This window comes from Scophthalmus maximus, chromosome 3 (assembly GCF_022379125.1).
Source record: "Scophthalmus maximus strain ysfricsl-2021 chromosome 3, ASM2237912v1, whole genome shotgun sequence".
In the NCBI taxonomy this organism is placed as follows: domain Eukaryota; kingdom Metazoa; phylum Chordata; class Actinopteri; order Pleuronectiformes; family Scophthalmidae; genus Scophthalmus; species Scophthalmus maximus.
In genome coordinates, this window is record NC_061517.1 from 15,507,665 (window position 1) to 15,528,161 (window position 20,497).

Below are 20,497 nucleotides of genomic sequence, written 5' to 3' on the forward strand. Positions count from 1 at the left end.
ATAATTAGAAAACCACTCGCAAGGCATCAGATTGACTTTCGACAGACTCAGTCGGGCTTTCATTTTAAGTCTTTAAATCTTCACAAATGGAGTAATCTGTCGTGCACTTGTCTAAACGATGAGGCTAAGGAGCCCCACAAAGTCTGTTTCGCCTGTAAACCTCCCACTCTTTACATTTATGAATTCAATGCTGGAGCCCTTTTCATCGCACCCGATGAGAAGTGCTTGTGTTATCGACAGAGTTGGAACGGGAGTCATTAGCTGGCACAGGACTGTGTCAGCATATACCAGCGATGTAAGTGTTGTTATGCACGCTGTCATTCTTTGGCAGCGCGGCCGCGAATATAGTCTGCAGAGACTTTTCATTTGGCTTTGCGTTCATTTGATTTGACCTAATTGGAGTTTCTGAAAGGCTTTTGGGGAAAGAGGTGAGAGGAGGAGAGGACAAGCCATCTCTTTTTAATTTGTGCGGTAACGTGTCTGACACAGGCCGGATGAAAACAGCCTATTCTTGTGTAGAGAGCCAGGAAATGAGAGATGCACGGACAGAGAAGATAGGGGGACAATCAAGTGAAGCAGGGGAAGAGTAGAGAGACAAGATCCGAGGAGAACACACTCGGGCGAGAATAGGAGGAAAGAAACTGTAATTGGAAGCTATTTGAAGGCAAAATAAGCACTAGATGGGTTAACCATTTAACAGCCTGAGTGTGCGTGTCGCATGTCTAATGTTTTGTAAGGTGGTTGTGCATTTTTTGGCCTAGTATGCACCCACATGAGTTGAGAGTATAAACAATGAATTGGTTTTTAACTTTTTCAAACATAATCAAGTCAAACAGTATTCCAATAAAAAACTAATTGTTTAATTAAAAATTGACTGAAAAATATGGTGGTTCAGAATTTGCTCCCTGGTCTTTTTTTGTATTTTGGGACAATTTGTAGAATTTTTGGAGACAGTGATGGAACATTTTCACAATTTTTTCATGTAGATTTATTGGATCTGATTGATTGATTATGAGCATTATTATTTCTCGTCTTACACAAGATGACATCATGTGAAGAAAATCATTTCTTAAAACTAAAAGAATTTTAAGAAATACTTCCCATGCACTGGGATTCTAACATTTGTTTTGTTTCTTTCACTTTTATTATTGCTGTAAAATAACCACAACTGGCAGTGTGTGCTGTCACTGCGGCGCTCATAGTTCTGAGTTGTTGTTGACATTGTGTCAGAGGAGTGTTGATCCAACCTACCGTGATTTCTGAGGCCACATACTGTGTTGTCATCTGAAACACCATTTAATGCAATGCATTATAATACAAAACGTCAAATTGTGACCTCATCCTCCCTGTGACACAATCTCTGCAACATTTGGAATTAATGTAAGGGATGCAATAATTGCATAATATGACAGTTATCGCTTAATTAATAGTTTTATTAAAAGTTGTTCAAATCATCGGTGGGTTAATTACAAAAAGTTAATCTGGAAGTTTCTAGAATGGAATGCCCTGAAGATCTTGGCTTGATGACGGTGTAAGATTATCCCGAGAGGGGAACTTCCCTTCAAGTGCAGAATTAGAGCAGCACAATGGCTCTACTGACAAGGTATTAATATTTTTTTTGTATGAAGTTGATGAGCTGTTGAAAAGGGAATCTGAGCTGCTCTGAATCACCTATTGAACCGGTATCAAAGCCCTTCATTAATCCAAAGCTCTAAAGCAAGAGCTGCTGTCTCTCCTGTGAGGAACGCTGCCTATTGAACATTGCTTCATTTACCAGTATGGGCAAAGGGTGGACATTTATTTTTCTGGGTAATAGTTTGCAGCCTCGTTTCCCGTTCATTTATTTGAATAGCTCTTCATCTCAAGTGTGACTTCACATATTGTACGGAGAAGTTTATCTATAAAGTATATAACTAATGAATTGATCAATCATAGAACAAAACGAAGAACTATATCAAAGTAAAGTACAGGAAAAACATTTTTTTTTTTAAACAAGACAGTCGAAGTTGGAAGCTATTGAGTCTTTGTAGCCTAGTCGAAGGTCAACAATAATGTTATGGTAAGGAAAAAAAACAACATAAATGTCAATGGTAAGTGAGCTGAGCTCCATCAGTGCCTGCTGAGTACTGAAGCGCTAAGAACATGCGGAGACGGTCAGAGAAGACTGGAAGCGACAGGTTCTCCACCTGAAAGATGAACAGAATCAGAACAACTAAACAGACAAGCAAACCCCAGACTGCCACAAAAAAAAAAAATGCTGACTTGTTGGATTGCCATCCTTGAAGTGAAGGAGAGCCCGGAGTGACGGAGAGCGATTCACCGGGGAGATCTGAAGCCGGAGAACCGGAGAGACAGCCAGAGACGCACGGTGAAAGAAAAGCAGAGATCTAAAGACGGAGAGAGGCAAAGTGACACAGCAACAGAGGAGCACTACAGACCTTAAAAGAGAGAGGGTTTGTGGGGCAGGCATGCCTCAGGTCCTGGAAAACCTACTGCAGGGGGATCAATGATACCGGGTCAGACGCTGTGCTTGTTTACAAAGAGGACACACAGCTGTTCTCACCATTGCTGTCTCCCTTCCGCCGTGCTGGAGGGCACAAATCAAACTTTACAACTACAGTGGCCAACGTGCAACTAGAGATGTGGATCTCAGGAGCAGAGGAAGTGCCGCGTGTGCACAGTGAGCGATGAAAAGATAGAGAGTCACAAGTTCGGTTTCCAATAAATCTTTGCACGTTATGAGGTTATGAGCAATTTGAAGCCAACATTTCAGCTTCTTTGAGAAATGTAAATATGTAAAGGTGTGAGAGGGGAGCAGAGTGGCTCTGTAGGAGACTACACGGGTCTCCTGTGGGCAAGCTGGCTCTATAGTTACTGTATATTCTCTGGAAATATTTATGGTTACCCACAAGGCCTGTAGATACAGATCTGTGTTAGTAAATCAGGGCCACAGAGCTCAAGATCACATAGAGGGGGATTATCTTCTCGTGTAACCTTGATCAAATGTGTCCTACGCAGCCTCTCAAGGTTGTACTGAGGACAAACTCTTCTCTCGTAGTGAAAACATGGACTTTCTTGACTATACTGCACTGGACACAAGAGCCTCCGTCGTGGATGATTCACTGTCTGTCCATCTGTATTTCAGTTTTCTCGACAGCTGCTGATCGGACTGACTCTGAACTTGGTGGGTGTATTGCAGAGGACACCCAAGATAGAGCTGGTTTTTTTTTTAGATGACCAGTTCTCAAGAAAGCTTCAAACGTTGCCTTTTTTTTTTTTTTACACTTGATTTGAAAAAATAGACTGAACTTCATTGCGAGGGCAGTGCAGCATCTGGACAATTTAAAGTACGCGCATGTCAGCAGACAACTCGAGCAATAACAAACCAGACCGACTGAGCACACACACACACACACACACACACACACACACACACACACACAGACTGCAGCCTCGAAACAACGCAGGCCAAGCAATCAGCCCCCATACTACGTTTTGAACAGGCACGGCACTAGCTCATAAAAAGCACACAGTCCACAATCTAGTCGGTGTAAATGACACTGACCCGATTGGCTGCGCTGCAGCATCCATTACAAGAAGTCTTAGCGGAGCGGGCTCCCTTCATTTAGCTGAGAAACTACAGTAGGTGAACTGTGCCCAGGCTGTTGGACTGGCTGCTCCGCTCTGCTGTTTTGAATATAGGACACTGTCAAATCCACTCAGCTCAGGCAGGATTATGCCGTTGAATGTGTAGTCCATCCATCTGACCCCAACAGTCCAAAAACATCGAAACTGCAGTGATATAAGGTAGCAAAAGCCTCAGTTTAGATGAATTCGTACCAGTTAATTTTTCTTCAAAGTCTTTCAACAATTAATTGATTTAAATTTTTTGATTTCTGTTGATCATGAATCTATTGTTTCCGTACTAATCATCTATCGTACGTTGACAGTGTTTGCTCATACCGGCCTATATCACATTATTTACAGGAGATGCAGAGTTATAAAAAACAAACCCATTCGGTCTGAAAGCAGCAGTGGTCGATGGTGACGAGGCCAAAGCATTCTCCGTCAGCTATACGTCAGCTGTGGTGGAAATCACACACACTTTTCAGGGCAAAGCAGCAATTTGACAAACACGGTTATAGAATAGCACAGAGGTAAATATAGCGACAGAGCGACTTGACGGGGTCAAAAGAAACCTCGGCAGTGTCGAGGTTCAAAGAGCACGAACCCCTGCACGTCGATCTCCAGCCCTTGTCGGCGGTGTTTACTCAAAACAGCCGTTCGTGTCAGTGAAGGCAGAGAGAAATGTCAACACCCAGTTACCGCAGCACTCAGAAAACTCCCTCCACCTCTTTGCTTAGCAACACATGGAGTGACAGCTTACATCACCGAGCTCGCCGGCAGAGTCCTCGGCTGCGAAGCCTGTCGGCGGCTATCTGTAAGTGGGGGAAAAGGCATATCGTAGAATATGGGGGGGAAAAACTGACAGGAAATAGTGAAGACGCCGCCATCTGACGACAATTAGGCCCATTTTGTGATGTCGTCAGTGGGAAACCAGACATGAATTCCTATGTGTGAATGGCGGTTTGTTTTGTTTGAAGTTGTGCCTGGAAGAAATATCTTCTTTTGTGTCTTTTGAACATTCTTTGACTTAGGGATGTGTGTGTGTGATGGTTACACACACACTTGCATAAGTGTTGTGAATGTTTTGCCTGATGTTCAAGCCAACCAGACAGTGCCACATTACATTATTCACCTGTGCATGCTGGTGTGTGATGTATGCCCTCATGCATGCAGCTAATAATCTAATTTCTTTACTTCCCAGGCAACGGTCACGAATTGCCTGGTCTCAGTCGCTTGTAAATGACACCTCTCCCCGTTAATGACTTCACCCTCGGTAACGCGTGTCTTTAGAGACACATACTTATTACCAGAATGAAGCTTTTGTGTCATTAATAACATTAATGGGGCAACAGAGAGGATAATTATCTATCTTGGATTAATAAACTTCCTGTATCTGTTTTTCATTATGAATTCAACGACTATAACCGCAGAGTGTAAACAAGGATTAAAGAAATATTCATCAACCAGTGAAAAATGTATCTCAGTCCTTGTTTAATTTTCCACAGGTGCATTTTTTTTTCCTCTTCATTTTCAAGTGTGTTCTGGTTTAGATTACAGAATTAGTTGATTTTATTGTGCCTGTTTTCCTCTCTCTCCTCTATCTCCGACCCCCGGATGGCATGACAGGATGAGCATTTTTACTGCGTTAGTTAAGGCAGTCAAATTGTCACACTCACGCAGTTGTTGACACACGGAGACCCATTAATGTGTGCACTGGTGGCTCTTCTGTGACATTTTAACCAAGGGATTTTTAAATCATATCCGCTAAGGGATCTCCGTAGTGGCTGTTATCATACAGGTCTAATACATTAGCCATACACGTGCAGTGTGTTAAAAAAGAACTTCAATTAAACTAAATTTCCTTCTTACAATTTTTTGCAAAACATTAACAGATGGCTTTTGTCAGCACAGTATGATTCAGATGAAAATTATAGGTGATAATATTGAATCATGTCCCAACATGTGTATCTATTACAATACTATGTATTCATTCATGTGTTTAGGGCATTTGAGCTTGGTGTCTGTAGTCCTAATGATCCCACAGCTCCCAAATGTAGTGTTTGTTCTCTGATCAATCACACGTGACAAAAAAACCCTTCGCTCAAACTGTTAACCTACATTTGCCATTTACGCCAGCGATGATGATGTCACCTCCAAATTTCAGGCCTCTGAGCTGTAGAGGATGTGCTTCGTGGATCAAGGCACTGTTTACCTTTTCAAACCAGAGAAGTGGATACGAAGGCTTGTTTGATCTGGGTTGAGAGTGACATTTTTCGTCACTGTAATCGATTTACGATTTATGAGGTCTGAGGCCTACAGCCATGCCGTTGCTATGTATAACAAGACGAAACATGCACATTCTGCATATGTTTCCCCTCTGGATGTCATTACTCCTTTGCACTTGCACTAAGATATTATTATTATCTGTCTAAGGATTGTATCAGGGACGGTGGGTGTGCTAGAGTTTTGGGGTTAATGCTCGGCCTTGTCGTAAATTCGTCTTCCTAGAAGGAAAAGATTTTTTACAGCCACTGAGTTTTCCACTCCGTTCTCTCATGGCACATTGACTAATGTGACCGCTCCAGTGCCAACCCCCAACCAATATGTCTCTTAGGAGCTTGTTAGCCACCGACCTGCAGTGACCCAGACGCCCTCGTCTATTCCCTGAAAGCAGAAAAAGTTGCACTTTTTCGTTTTTTTCCGAACCGCCTTTCCAGAGGGGAGGCGTCAATTTGGGGGTGCAAACTTCTTTACCCTTTGGTTGCTTTCATACAAACAGCAGAGAAATGCACTGGTTGGTAATGTAGCAATTGATTGGTAGTATTTGTTTTGATAATGGAGTGCAAAGTGATTGCGCCTTTCACTTTAGTCTGAGTCGCAAAAAGTGGTTTGTTCAAGTGAAAGTTGCTTTTTTTTTTACACATATTGGCACAATATGATTTACTGGGAGCAACTTCAAAGGAATGGTCATGATCTTAACATTATTTTTCGATAAAAGTTCAAATTGGCCGATTCTGTGATTTTGAAACAGAAAAGGTTTGAGGTGCATTTATTGTCTCAATGTAAAGATTTCTCTGAATGATGATGATGATGTGTGTGTGTGTGTGTGTGTGTGTGTGTGTGTGTGTGTGTGTGTGTGTGTGTGTGTGTGTGTGTGTGTGTGTGTGTGTGTGTGTGTGTGTGTGTGTGTGTGTGTGTGTGTGTGTGTGTGTGTGTGTGTGTGTTCTGATCCATCATGGAGGAGACGCTGCTGAAGCCCTTGTGCTGATTGGTGCTGACTGTTGCTCAGCCCAATGTCCCCCTGCTGAGTTCTCCCATCCAGTCTCATCCACTTTCCTCCTTTTCCCCATTAGCCAATCGATAATGCCGGCACACCTGAATGCTGCTGCTACTCCTGCTCCTGCTGAGTGCTTAGGTGAAGTGATGAAGAGGGTTAGTTAGGTTTTATAAAACCTAACGGCCATCACACCAGCATCTGGGGATGCTGCGTGGTCATGCCAAACTTTAAAGACACTTTTTGGAGTCATTATTTATGCAGTGTGTGACAGTGAGTCAGGAGACAAAAGGCAGAATGAGACAGCCGAGTTACTCTCTGTTTTAAATCTGACAGGACAGTTTTATATATCCATGACCCAGATCATTCATCTTTCTTATAGTTTCAAGTCAAACAATTTATAGCATGGCCAGCACGACATATGGCCTATGGGACATACTGACCTTTTTGGGTCTGTATTTTTTGGGGCGTGTTGATGAATTTAGAAGGGTTTTCAGCATAGCCCAGTGATTGTTTTGTCACCAAAAGCATTTGGGAAAACAGGCAGCACTGCAGTGGTAATGTATGAGCGTGTTATTTACAGTCAAATAATATTAATATGAAATAAATCAGAGGAAAATAAATAAGGTCAAAAGTAAAGAGGAAAGAAAAAAGAAATACATACATATACTTGCCCTTCTCTTTATTTTTCATCCCGATAAAGTTAATAAGCACACGTGTTGTGTTCCGGGCCTCACTCTGCTCCCCACCCCCACACACTTGTCCACCTCCACAAGCATCTGGGACAGGTCCAGTGCTTCCTCAGCTATCTGCGGTTTAGCAGTGGAGTCCACTCCACTGGAAAAAGCGAGGGGGTTAAGTGGCTTGTTGAACCCACCCTCAGCTGTATCTGTTGATGGCGGAGGAACTTGTCCGCTTGCCTCCCCCACCCACGATTCCCAACCCCCGTCTGGGCAGTTAAACCCCTTGACTCACCCTCCCCTGTCTTCAGCAGTTTTTCTACATTTGCGTATATTTTATCTCATTGAAGGGAATGTTGAAGCTGAAGAAAGGTCAAAGTGACACGTTACTGTAGGTCGTTTGTTTTTATTCTCTCTCCTCATTTAAAAGCTTGAATTGGATGCAGACTCTTTGTATGAGTGTGGACATGTTTTCACTCCCGATACAGCTGTCACCTGTCGGAAAAACTCCATAAGACACGTGTAGTAGTTTGAGGTCAGAGATAGAGAATTGTCAATGATAAAAGGAGTTTAAAAGTTCAGCCACTGAACACCATTTTTAGTATTTCTTCGATTATACAACATTTATTAACTTCACATATCGTGAGATGTGACTTAAAGTTCTTGATCATGAATTAACCAGCATCATATTCAATACATACAAGCTGGATGGTACTGCTTATTAATGTGGTCCCCATCTAGTTCGTTCTAGCAACAATATGAACCTTTTCTTTTTTTTTTTACACATACGCTGCATGAAAAATTTGTGGTGTGGCAAGAGAGACAAGAGTAGTTTGATGCTCTGTACATGTGTCATGTCCTGCAGAGCTCTGAGGGAATACGACGATCATCATTTGATAGTCATGGTGCGGGATTCTCCCCCAGACGACTGAGTGCTGTGTCGCGAAAAGATCTGCACTCGGTGTGTAACATGCCCCAGAGCCCCGTCGAAGTCTATGCCTGACAGTCGGTTGGCCTTGAAGTGGGGAGTAAGCGATGCATTACTATCAAATTGTTTTGCAGTCTGAGATATTGAATTAAGTAGTGTAGCACTGGGCACCGTCATGCTCCGTGAGCTTCATGGACCAATGGTAACATGTTCGATTTGTTCTCTCTGCACAGCGTTGCTCTCTCTGGAGGAGGGGGTGTGCTTCCTTCCTTCCTTCCTCTCCGACACCAATTTGATGTGCATCTGGACACAGAATGCGTCCATGTATCCAAGATAAATTTCCGTAACCATTTAACAATTCCAAATAATTTAAATTAGACTGTAAGACTCAGCGCTGTGCAATTTCTTTTCTTTTTGCAACGCTGAAGTTCCATGGTGTCGACATTTTGTTTTGCACTTTTGTTTCTGCCATTGGTGACGGAAAGGAATGAAATTCACCCAGGTATTTATGAGAATAAATAAATAACTGATGCTGTTCATGAAGGAAATTTTTTGAGAGGAGTATGGACAGACCTTTGTCATAACTCTTTACATATTGCCACAGTTTTATGAAGTTTAAAGCAAAGCACAGAGATGTTTCTGTGACTCGACGTTACCTCTGCGAGACAAACGTTGTTAGTTTTGATCCATTTCATACGGATATAATTGATGCAGCCATATATAAAGACAGAATGACCATTTTGTTGCACAGCGAGGTGAACAGACCTATGAAAATATTTTAAAATAACACCTGAAAATACACCTTAGTCAAATTAAAACCACCAGGGCAGTTTTCAGTAAATCTTATCACATTCACAACTTTCTGTTCTACTCTCTTCTCTGGCTTTGCTCTCTCTCTCTCCTTTTCATCCGTTCCTTGTCAGTTTTCACGTTGTTGTCTTATAATTGGGCACATTTGTAGCCGCTTCCCGAGCAACGCCGTGACGTGATGCCACGTACGTGGACATCCATCATCAGCACAAACACACACTCAGACATAATAATCTCTGAATGGGCAAACTCCTGCGTTGCTTTCCACAGACTTAATTGGAAAAGAAAAATCCAATGCCTGAGTGCATACTGTTGTTCTTCATATTGACTAAATGCATCACTCACAGCGAAGACGAAGTTGCCAAAATCCCACTCGATTATTTCTCATTCTGAGCCAAGCTTCTTTCGTTTTTTGATTGTAGTTTTTTTCTCCTTTTGCAAAGCCACGAGCAGATGAGCTGAATTCAGGAACACAGTAAACCCAACTCCACCGACACTACTTTGTTGTGACCTGTGACCTTTAAGGAGCAACAGAGTCATAAGTTCCATATCTTTATGCACTGTTCAAAACATGTGACATACAGAGCATTATAGGTCAAATAAATGAATGAACAACATAATTCCTTTTGACTCAATATACACATTTATAGTAACAATGTACAGAAGTGTAAAATTCCCAATGTGCATGAATCTTCAACCATCAACGCCAGTTTAATGGGTTAGCTTTGAGAGAAAATAAACAGCAGGCAGTTTAATGTCTTCAATATGGCATCACATCCTCCTGCCAAGGACTCGGCCACATCAGTGGGGAGAAGACGGAGACACTGCCAACCCAGTTTTCCTGGGAGTTCTCCAGCTGTCACTGCCCTCTCCTGGCGTCCTTCACCTACAGTAATAATAAAAAAAAACTGAGAGCACTGGGCAGGCGGAGCAGAATCCAAGACATCTGTGGACAACGCCACGATGACTTTGCTACATAATGTAGATTCTGTTATGCTGGATAACAACCTGATTTATTTTTATAGTTTTATTGAGCCATCGAGCCAAAGTTCAGACGAGCAAATGTTCCTTTTCGCATTGAATCACAGAACTGAAGACTAAATCAAAAAAATTCCAAGGACCACAAAGTAACCAAAAGGAAAAGAAAATTTGAAATGAAATAGTCTTAATGACTTAAACCTTTAGTCATCCCTGTATTGACCTGTTTAGATTTTAATAAAAAAAAAAAAAAAATTGCCTTTTGATTCCACCTACCAATTCCTGAATAAAAGCTCAGACCTCCTTCGCGTCCGTTTACTCTGCCTTTTATGGGACAATGCACGTGTTTTTTCGTGCAAACGCCACAGTCATTTCAGAGATGAGGGCCACTTAATGGACACCGTGTTGGATGCTGCACGAGCAGAAACAAAGGGGATGTGGTTGTCAGGAGCAACAGTGTCACAAGCCACGGAAGAATCCACAAATGCTGCCTCCACTTTAACCACAGAGTGTCTGCACATAATTGTGAACATCATGAATAAAAGGCACACACATTACAGAGACCATCAATTTGCCAGCTTTTCTGTTCTTGTCTTGTTCACATATCAGGTTGTCGCCACTATTGTCCCTGGGAGTGTTAAATGTTGGAGATAAACAGCAAAACAGTTTGCGTGTGTGTGTGTGTGTGTGTGTGTGTGTGTGTGTGTGTGTGTGTGTGTGTGTGTGTGTGTGTGTGTGTGTGTGTGTGTGTGTGTGTGTGTGTGTGTGTGTGTGTGTGTGTGTGTGTGTGTGTGTGTGTGTGTGTGTGTGTGTGTGTGTGTGTGTGTCACTGAGGCAGAGGGAAGAGAAGAATTAGGAATGGCCTCCCACAAGCCTGTGTGGTTCGGTCTGCTCTATTTTTTCCCCATTATGATATCTCACATTTGAAAAAGACAAATGCAGTGAGCATGAGAGTGACAGAGAGCTGACAGACATGGAGGCAAACAGCGAGAGAGAGAGAGAGAGAGCTGAGGAAAGTGGATGAGGAGGACCGAATGTGCAGGAGCTGAGATTCGGAGGTGGGAATGGGGGAATCGTTGCTCCGGAGAAGAGCATGGTGTGAGAGAAGCGATCTGTAGTCCGCACATGAAAGAGCAAGTGAGGAAACAGAGATGTGTATTTTTTAGGTGTGAGTGAGTTTCAGAGTGAGAGGAGAAAGTGGAAAACGGAGAGTGGCCTCAGATGATTGGCTCCCATCAGAGAGGGAGAGAAGAGTTATTACTCCCTGAAATGAGTTTGGGAAGAGCGGGCGATTTTTCTTTTTTTGGGGGCCAAATGTAGTTTTGTGTGCGTTTGTGTCTTTGTGTGGGCAAATTACAACTGGAGCAGCTCAGACAACATGCTTCGTACTTAAATAGGGGTTGTTTTCATTGTTTAGATAAACATTTGAAAAATGCTCTGGCACAAAATAAACTGCAGTTTATTGAAAAGTGTTTTTTTCTGATGGAGGAGATGGAAACACCATCATACGTGTCCCTTATTTCCTGACACCTTTCCCTCTTACCCTTGGCCCTACCTGATTTTTTTGCCATGCGTCTTTGTGCTTCCTAGAATTTCTCCTCCTGTCCCTCTTTTCCTGTTTCTCACACTCTCATCGACACTTCTTCTCTCATTTAATCTCTTGCTCACTTCCTTCTGTCTGTCCACTTCCATTTGCTGGCGCACTTGGCCTTAGAGCACATTCCCGTTTCCATGCTGTGCCCTTTTCCATGTGACACATGCTTTTGTATGTGGACATCTGTCCTTTGATGTTTTCACAGCAAAATCCGCCTCAAGTAGTTCTCAAAGGAGCAGCAGTATCACAAAGAGGTTTCCGTTCCTTCGAATACGTTTATTAGTCCTTATTGTTGGATGAAGACTGATTGAGTTTTAAGAATAGGACTGTTTACGGGATTTCACATCACTCTAAACGTTTCATTGTGAAACACTCTTTTAATAACTTAAGCACTAAAAGAAAAGCCTTAAATAATACACAGTTTTGTTGTTTATCGTGCTTTGCCTGTGTAAAATGAGAGAAGATCAACAGCTTCCCAAGGTCCTTTGGAGAATACAACACCACTATAATTTCACCCTGCCTTTGACTCATAATTCTTGTTAAATTCTGCTCATGAATCATATTTGATATAGTTCCAATTTATTAAATTGATACTGAACAAATTGAGGGAAGCTGAAGATGAAAATCTATTTTCAATTCGACCTCCTAGGGTTGTTTTTGCATAATTGCATTGAGGTATAATTAACAAAATATCTTCATATTCCTTTTCAAGGCCAATTTCAAATTAGTCTATTAAGTTTGCACAGATTCTCAATTTTCTATTAACACAGAGTTGGTTTGAGTAATGTGTTGCAACTAAAAGTGCCAAGGTGAATTTTGTCAATACTGGTAGACTCTTTTCAGAATATAATTAATTCTGTATTATGTCAGTTATGAGATTAGTATAAACCTTTTAGAGATAAACGTACGATTGTTGGCTTCAGGGACAGAGATAATGATAATACATTTTATTTATATAGATGAGCATGGCATCAAACTTTCAAATCAAAACAGCAGACATTTTTAAAGACGACTCTAAATTTTCCAACATCATATTGTGCAGTAATTATGGTTGATCTATGACTGACAACCCACATTGTGTTATGTTAATACATTCCCATGACTTTTCATCATCCTGCCACTCTGTGGATCTCCATACATAAAAACTGTCAATCAATTAATCAATCAACAACAGTATGTAAAAAACAATTAACAGTGAGATTTACATGTAAAAAAAATGTCCACTTCTAATCTCTCAGAAATATAAACACATAAAGAGACTTGTAGAGTTTCAGTCAAGATAACAACATATACTGGAGATAGTTGTATAATTATTATTATTTTATTTAAAAGCAGAGTCAGATCAGCTCCAAATGCATCAATTTTCATTTCTATTCAGCTTCCTGATATGAGCAGTCGCGCAGCTCTGACATTTCCCAGAGTGCTTCACAACTAAGGTGTTGAAGTGGCTTGGGTCAATTTAAAGCTGTAGCTCTTGCAGGAAACCTGCCACTGGTTTGTCAAGGAGCTGAGCAAATGGGTCATTTTTTCATTCTACAACATACTTGGAGATGTGTTCCGTCCTCTGATGGACACTGTAAAAATGACATTCACGTGCGAACAAAAGCTTGCTCCTCCTCAGTCTAGTCTCCCAGGGAGATGCTCATTTTCTCCCAAGTCCTTACATCAACTAATAATATTCCCAGCCTACATATTTCCTTTCAGTGGCCTGCCTGGAACATCCAGCAGCCTTTCCTGACACTGTGAACTTACAAAAAGTGGAGATCAGGGATGATTAGCATGGGCAGCCAAACGTTAAGCACTGGCTCCCAACCCCCCCTGTTTGATTAGTTTCATTTATCTGCAGGATATTTATAGGACACCTTGAATTGGGGTCTTTAGGCCGGGGATGCAAGGGGGTAAAGGCCTTTCCTGGCTGGTGGTGATTAATGCATAAATATGCGAGCTTTATCACGAGTCCGGCAGCCCTCGGACCGGAGAATGGCAGTCCAATTAAAGACCAGTGGCAGACATAAGAAAAGAGAGGCAGCGCCTATCTGCAGATTGCAGACCGAGTTGGGGAACACGAATGGCTCGGTGAAGGTTCCGGCGACGGTGTCTATTCATTCCTTAATCACCTCCACTACTCATTAGGGCCTCCTTTTGTTTCAGCCGTCGGCTTTCTTCCTGCGCTGTGCCAGCAGATAAAATATGGCATGCTCGGAAGAGAGGAGAGCTCGGGGAACCCCATTAAACGGTAAAGGAGGAAGAATCTAAAATGAGGAGGGAGGAAGAAGAGGTGACAGTGGAGCGTCAGAGTCAGTCGGCTAAGGATGAAGAGAGGGCTCATGGGAGAGGGGTGGTGACAGGAATGGGAGAAACGGGGAGAGAGAGAGAGAAAGCTGTTGGACCTTGACGACTAGTAATTCCTCTCGATCTTCCCTTTAGGACTGTCGGAACACTCAAACACAAGAGTATGACAGTATGGGAAGTTTTATATCATCACCACATAGAGTTCAGCTCTTTAAAACTGAGAATCACCTCTACATAATCTCCACAAACCTGTTAACTCTGCGTATGTAAAGAGTACTATGTACTAGTACAATACCTGATTGAAAAGTGCTGGCTTTACGCAATCATTCTATTTCTTAAAAGAGCACAGGAGTCCTCCTCCTGCTCTCTATGGATACCAAGGTCTTCAAGGAGACGATGGCCGATGCCTCGCCGACATCTGCCAGATATCTTGGGGGCTAAATATCTGGTACATGTCCCAGAGCCCAAATCCTGTAGTGTGAGCTGTGCTGTGACTGATGACTACATTATGATACAAATGATGGTTGAAATGCCACGGTTGATTGTACATGAGGCTATTCCATTCAGTGTCATCCTCTTTGATAGGGAGTGGGCAACGTGGTCTTTGAGATTGCGACCGTAAACTCCTCAGGAAAATGTTTACTGATGTTATAAATCAAGTAAGGACAAGGGCCATTTTCTCATAGATTTCTTGTCGGTCATTTGAGGAATACAGGTTTCAGGCTCTTCTGCATTGGCGTCACTTCATGAACTCCAGTCAAGTCCATTTAGAAACATGGAATGTTTGTGGCCCCAAAGTAAAGTTGTGTACAGTGGACAGTTGAGTCTCTGGTCAAGGCTTTTTAGGTCTTTTTTGTATGGAAGCTAAATCCCAAATCACAGTTTATTTTTACTATCACACTTTCACCTTTGGCTGTCAGATAGTCCTGTTGCAATAATGATTTTGGACCCAATAGAAACACACGAGGAAGTATTCATAGTTCAGATAAGTGCACATTGTCAGGAAATGATACCAGAACTGCACACAGCATCTCTGTATATCTAGACTTTACACACAACAGCAGGACTGACGCCCTCAGTCTGCTTTAAATGAGAGAAGTCTTTCGACATGTTGTCAAGGCATGGTGAAAAGATAAAGTCTTCAGAACAGCCACACGTTTTCACGCAGTCATTGTGGTTGTGTGCACAAAAAGTGATGGTAGCAGTTGTGCAAGGAAAAAGTTCAAATTGTGCATACTTTTTGCCTCGACACTCCTGGTTAAAAGCTGCAAGATATTCGCACGATCTCATTGGTTGTGTCAGATAGTTTAAAAGGTTCCCTTACCGTACACCATGAAGGAGCCACAGTGAGTCCATAACAACTGTCTGACAAATGAATGAAATGATTAGGATGATTACGTGATTAACAAGCCACGTGAGGTACAGCAGTTGTTTCACTCTTCCGGGTCAGATCATCATTTATTTCTTCGCAGCAGAATTACTGTTTTTCACCTCAGTTGTATTCTCGGCTGGTTTAGCCATTCATTATTGGGAACGTTTGATGGTGAGGAGAATGGAACCAAGCCATTAAATATGAGTGATAAATTCTTATTGATGTTTTTGAAAAAAATATTTCTGCTGCAGTGCAGTTAATTGCCTGCAAGAGTATTACAATTGATCCCTTCACTTATGTGTCCATAAACTTTTCCACGCAGACAAAAACCAAATACAGGTTGAAGTTGAGGAAACAGTAAAGACAGAACTGATCAAAGTGATGTGAACGTCCAATTGTTTTCCACAGGGCAGCCGCAGATGTTATTTCCTGGATTTCAGATTTTATGAATTTCCATTAAATAGGGACAAAAGATTAGAGCTGTATTTCTAAAGTTCCCTCTCTATGTTGAATTACATTGTATGCTATCTAAAATATTATACATTCTGCATTTTATGCAACGCTGAAATTGTCTTATGTTCCTTAACTCTGTGGCAGATATCCACTTACATTGAGAAGAATATGACAGTGTCTTTGTCAGATAATACTCCTGCTGGCATGTGAGAAAAAGGATGTCAGTACAGACAAAGGACGGAAACAGAGACAAGAAATTATCTATTAATTATTCATAAGTAAAAGTTTATGGAAAGCTTCACTCTCACTCAAGGTTCAGTATGTAGCAGGAAGTCCTCTACATTATCAGCCCCTGATATTTCATATTTTCCCAGCTTCTGTCTTTTTACCACTACCTGCAGTGTTTATTTGACTTTCCTAAACTAAGATAAATAACAAGATCAATATGAGACACTTGGAAATTATGGAAATATAAAATAATATAAAATAAATAATATAAACAGTGACCCACGGAAAATAAATATGACGGTGAAAGCTGAAACAATAATGAGAACAGTAGCCTGACTTTTGTCTCTCCTCACACATAACTCTTAAAGAATATCCAGTTAGTGTACTACTAAACAAAAATTTTAAACCTTTTAAACCTGCGTGGTTCAGATTTCAGTGTAAGAAATGTAAAAATGTAACAGCGTAAATGACAAAGTAGGACTGCTGCCTAGAAAAAATACCATCTCTCCAAATTTATTAAACCGAATGTGCATAGTTTCCAAATTAAAATGAACTCTGGGACGATAACGATGCAACACTATGGTAACAGGATTATCAGCCAACGTATCAACATTTGGCAACGACTGCTTACAAATAAGTATCGGTTGGATTATTTCATTTCCCGCCACGTTGATGAGATGGGGTATTATTCAAGTGCCGGCAGCATTAACAGGTGCCGATGAGAAGACGGGTGACACTGAAATATGAGTTCATTTATTTCAAGATTTACACATTTGATGCATGTTTTTGATACAACCATGAGGCAGTCAGTATTTTATAAAGAATTCTTTTGAAGGTCCTGAATCAAATGGGAAAACCCGAAATATATGAAAATGCCAAAGTTCTTTACTGTCAAAGTTTTTCACATAATGTTTTAGATCCAACAGACTCTCCAGTCACGCCCGGGCTCTCTCTGCTTTTCCGCTGTCATCGAGGAAAACGCTGTGGTTTACTTACTTACTTTGCATTATTTCCCGCAGTACTCTTTCCATTTTCCTTGGTAACTTTCTAAATGTTGATGAGGGCCTGTCAAAGGCACGATGCAGGGAAGATTAAATCTTTTCATCGGGCTGCTGGGCAGCAGCAGCAGCAGTAGCAGCAGCTTAAAGCTGGCAGATGGGTATGAACTGTGAATCTTTTGCATTATCAAAACAAAATAGAACGGTAATAACTGTGTTCCCGGTGCCAAAGGCTGCACCATGAGCAAGTTAGGAAAAATTATATTTTTGCAAGACGTTGGGTTGCAAATGTTTAACAAAAACAGCCCCGATGCACCTTAGGTGAGGACAGCTGTGCCAGTCCAACAAGCGTGAGGACTAGTCTCACTGTAATGACGGCACCCACCCAGACCTCAGGCCCTTCATCCAGACACATCTGTGCCGAATTACTGCAAATAATCCAGGCAGTAACAGCGTCTTAATAGGTGGGTGGTGGCGGCAGAAAGAACGAGGAGAGGAGGAAGAGGACAAAGCCAGAAAGGAGCAAAGCTGGAAGAGTTGAGAAGAAGAAGAGATGTAGTTTTCATGAAAATGTGTGTGTGTGTGTGTGTGTGTGTGTGTGTGTGTGTGTGTGTGTGTGTGTGTGTGTGTGTGTGTGTGTGTGTGTGTGTGTGTGTGTGTGTGTGTGTGTGTGTGTGTGTGTGTGTGTGTGTGTGTGTGTGTGTGTGTGTGTGTGTGTGTACGTGCACACCAAAAACTACTATATCTTAAAAAGTGACATTTGTAACACCTGCAGAAAAAACCATCATGCATCTGTGGATGAATGAGAGAAGTGGACTGCACATGATGAAGTGACACAGTCATTTTAGCAGTCACTTTTATGTGAGCTGACCTGGAGCAGTGCAGTCGATATGCATTCACCGTGTGCCGCTAGTGGGAACCAAAAACTATATTAGAAACCACTGAACCTCACCAGAAATCAAATCACACTTTGGTCATAAAAATGCTAATATTTATCTCAGGCGTTCTAGCGAAGCGGCGACTGTGTTTGTGCGCCTGCAATGTGTTTAAGCTCATGCTTCTTCTCCGGCCAAGCATCCGCGCTTTTCCCTGGGGACAGTAGCTGAGTTGATGAATGGCGAGCTCCTGTGGAGTAAGTACAGTTTAAAGAGTGAGGACTAAGTAAGTGAGTTCATTATGCACCGAGAGGGATGGTGTGGAGCCGATCGGTGTTGTGCCGCATTAATCATTTTGTTTCCCCAAATGCCCTCATGCAATCTGTGTCCAGCACAGGCCGCATTAGTTAGATTGTAATCCACAGAAAATTTCACACTGAGGACTTGAATGCACCACGCATTTTATGCAGCTTGGGTTTTCACACAGGCTTTCTTTCTGGCTCCGATTTTGTTCTTTTGCCGCCTTCATTGTAATTGTATTGATTGTTCGAAAATACATTTTACAGCTCCGGACACTTCAAAGTCAATCCTGCATGATTCAACATCGCCCACACACAGAAATACAAGTCAAGGTAACAGTAAATGAGAGAGAGATACTGTATATTTAACAAAGAGGTACATTCCCTTCTTTGTGTTTCTTTGAAATGATTTCCTATTCTCACTTGCTACACACGCTTGGGCTCGAATCTCATTTCCAAGAGCGTTGATGGATTCCAGTGTCTTTTTTTTCCAAGCCTTATCATTTTCTACATATTATGTTAACTCTTTTTGCCATTTGTCTTTCTCCCAGATCCCTCTCCCCATCCGAGGCAGAAGCCACCGGCAGCTGACCTCAGCTACAAGAATGAAATCAGCAGTCTCATGGACTTCAACTCTCCGGACGCCTCCCTGGACAAAGGTAAGACCCGGTCACTTCTGTGGTTTTCTGCTTCAGTGCCACCGGGGCAGAACTTATGCTAGATGTTTGGGTAAGACGGAGTTGATACACATGCATTCAAGAATGTATGAACACACGTGCATATTTGCTCCTGCAAATAAGTTATTTCCTTGAGTTCATCCATGACACCTTGAAGTTCCCACTGTCCTGCTACATAATCTACCCTGTGTATAATTCTGCTGTCAATGTTGAGTCACACACATCACCATGAAGCATCCCACCATCAGATAAAAACTTTCAATCATTCCAAGACTGTTTTTCTGACCCGGTGGTCAGATGAGTCTCACGTTAACGTTATCAACTCTCCCGACACAAACACACGTATAGACGTTTATCTGCTGTCTGTTTCCATGTTCCAACGCTCAAGCGTTTAAGTTTTGAAGGGCTTGGCGTCTTGTAGATGTGATCAAAGTAGTTACTGTACTGTAACTACAGGATAAAGCTTTAACTTCTGCAAGGCTGCCAGCTCCGGTATGGATCCAGTGTCACCAGGCGGTCCCCAGTGTCCCTTTTCTCATTAGTGTGTCTGCGTCGGGGTCTATTTGGCCGCCAGCTCTCTCCTCTCTCCTGTCTGTGTCTGTTCATGTTGTGAGAGAGCTCGCAGATCGTCAATGTTTGAAGAAAAAAAAAGGGAATTGTGGCTAATTTATGGTTACTATGTTGTTCTTGTACTGTTTGTATTATACTGGTTTGCTGAGGTGGATCTAAACTTATTTGTACTTTACTGAAGTATTTCTGTTTTCTGTTAAAATAAACACACATTTCAGTAGAAAATAATCTTTAGTTAAAGTTACTTTTCAGTCTGCAACATACAGTTCATACATTTATCTATTGTGATATTCAACTACCTAACAGTATATGAAGTTGTTACAATTACTTATGAATGAATCAGTAATATTCTAATATTTTGATGTTATCATTTAAACACTTTGGAACAGTTTTCACTTTGTGCGGTTCTAGCAGCTTCAGTTTTATTATTTTGTTGTGGGGTTTTTTCCTTATTCTGATATTTCTAGGTTTTTTTTTAAATATGGAGACTGTCTTCCCCTAGAAGTTGTAGTTAATATGACAGGAGCAAAGGAGGAGTATATTGAGTGACAAAATTTGTGATAGACTGAGGTCAGACAGATCACTGTTCATTTCCCCTTTCATGACCAACGATCATTATTACTGATTATAATGTCTTCTATCCATGACTGTTCCACAACCTTAGTTACATGTGAATGTCATCTGAACTTAAATAAGTACCTTTTTTAAACCAAAGTCAAGGGAGCAGACACTGTACTTGATCATGCAAATTTTTTAAATTAAAATTACTTTCGTAGGTAGACACGTAGACGATCTCGTTCATTTCCTGGTTGCTGCACACAAATGTGTGCAGCACAAATGTG

At 41.6% G+C, this 20,497-nt stretch overlaps 1 protein-coding gene across 3 annotated transcripts in view; it reads left to right on the forward strand.

The window, feature by feature from the left end:
• Positions 1 to 20,497, forward strand: part of kazna (kazrin, periplakin interacting protein a) — a 137,997-nt gene that overhangs the window by 75,067 nt on the left and 42,433 nt on the right. For all 3 annotated transcript variants that reach the window (XM_047331338.1, XM_047331339.1, XM_035643792.2), the window contains exon 4: positions 18,960 to 19,067. In XM_047331338.1, coding sequence (XP_047187294.1) covers positions 18,960 to 19,067 — 108 coding nt within the window. The remainder of the gene's footprint in view (positions 1 to 18,959; positions 19,068 to 20,497) is intronic.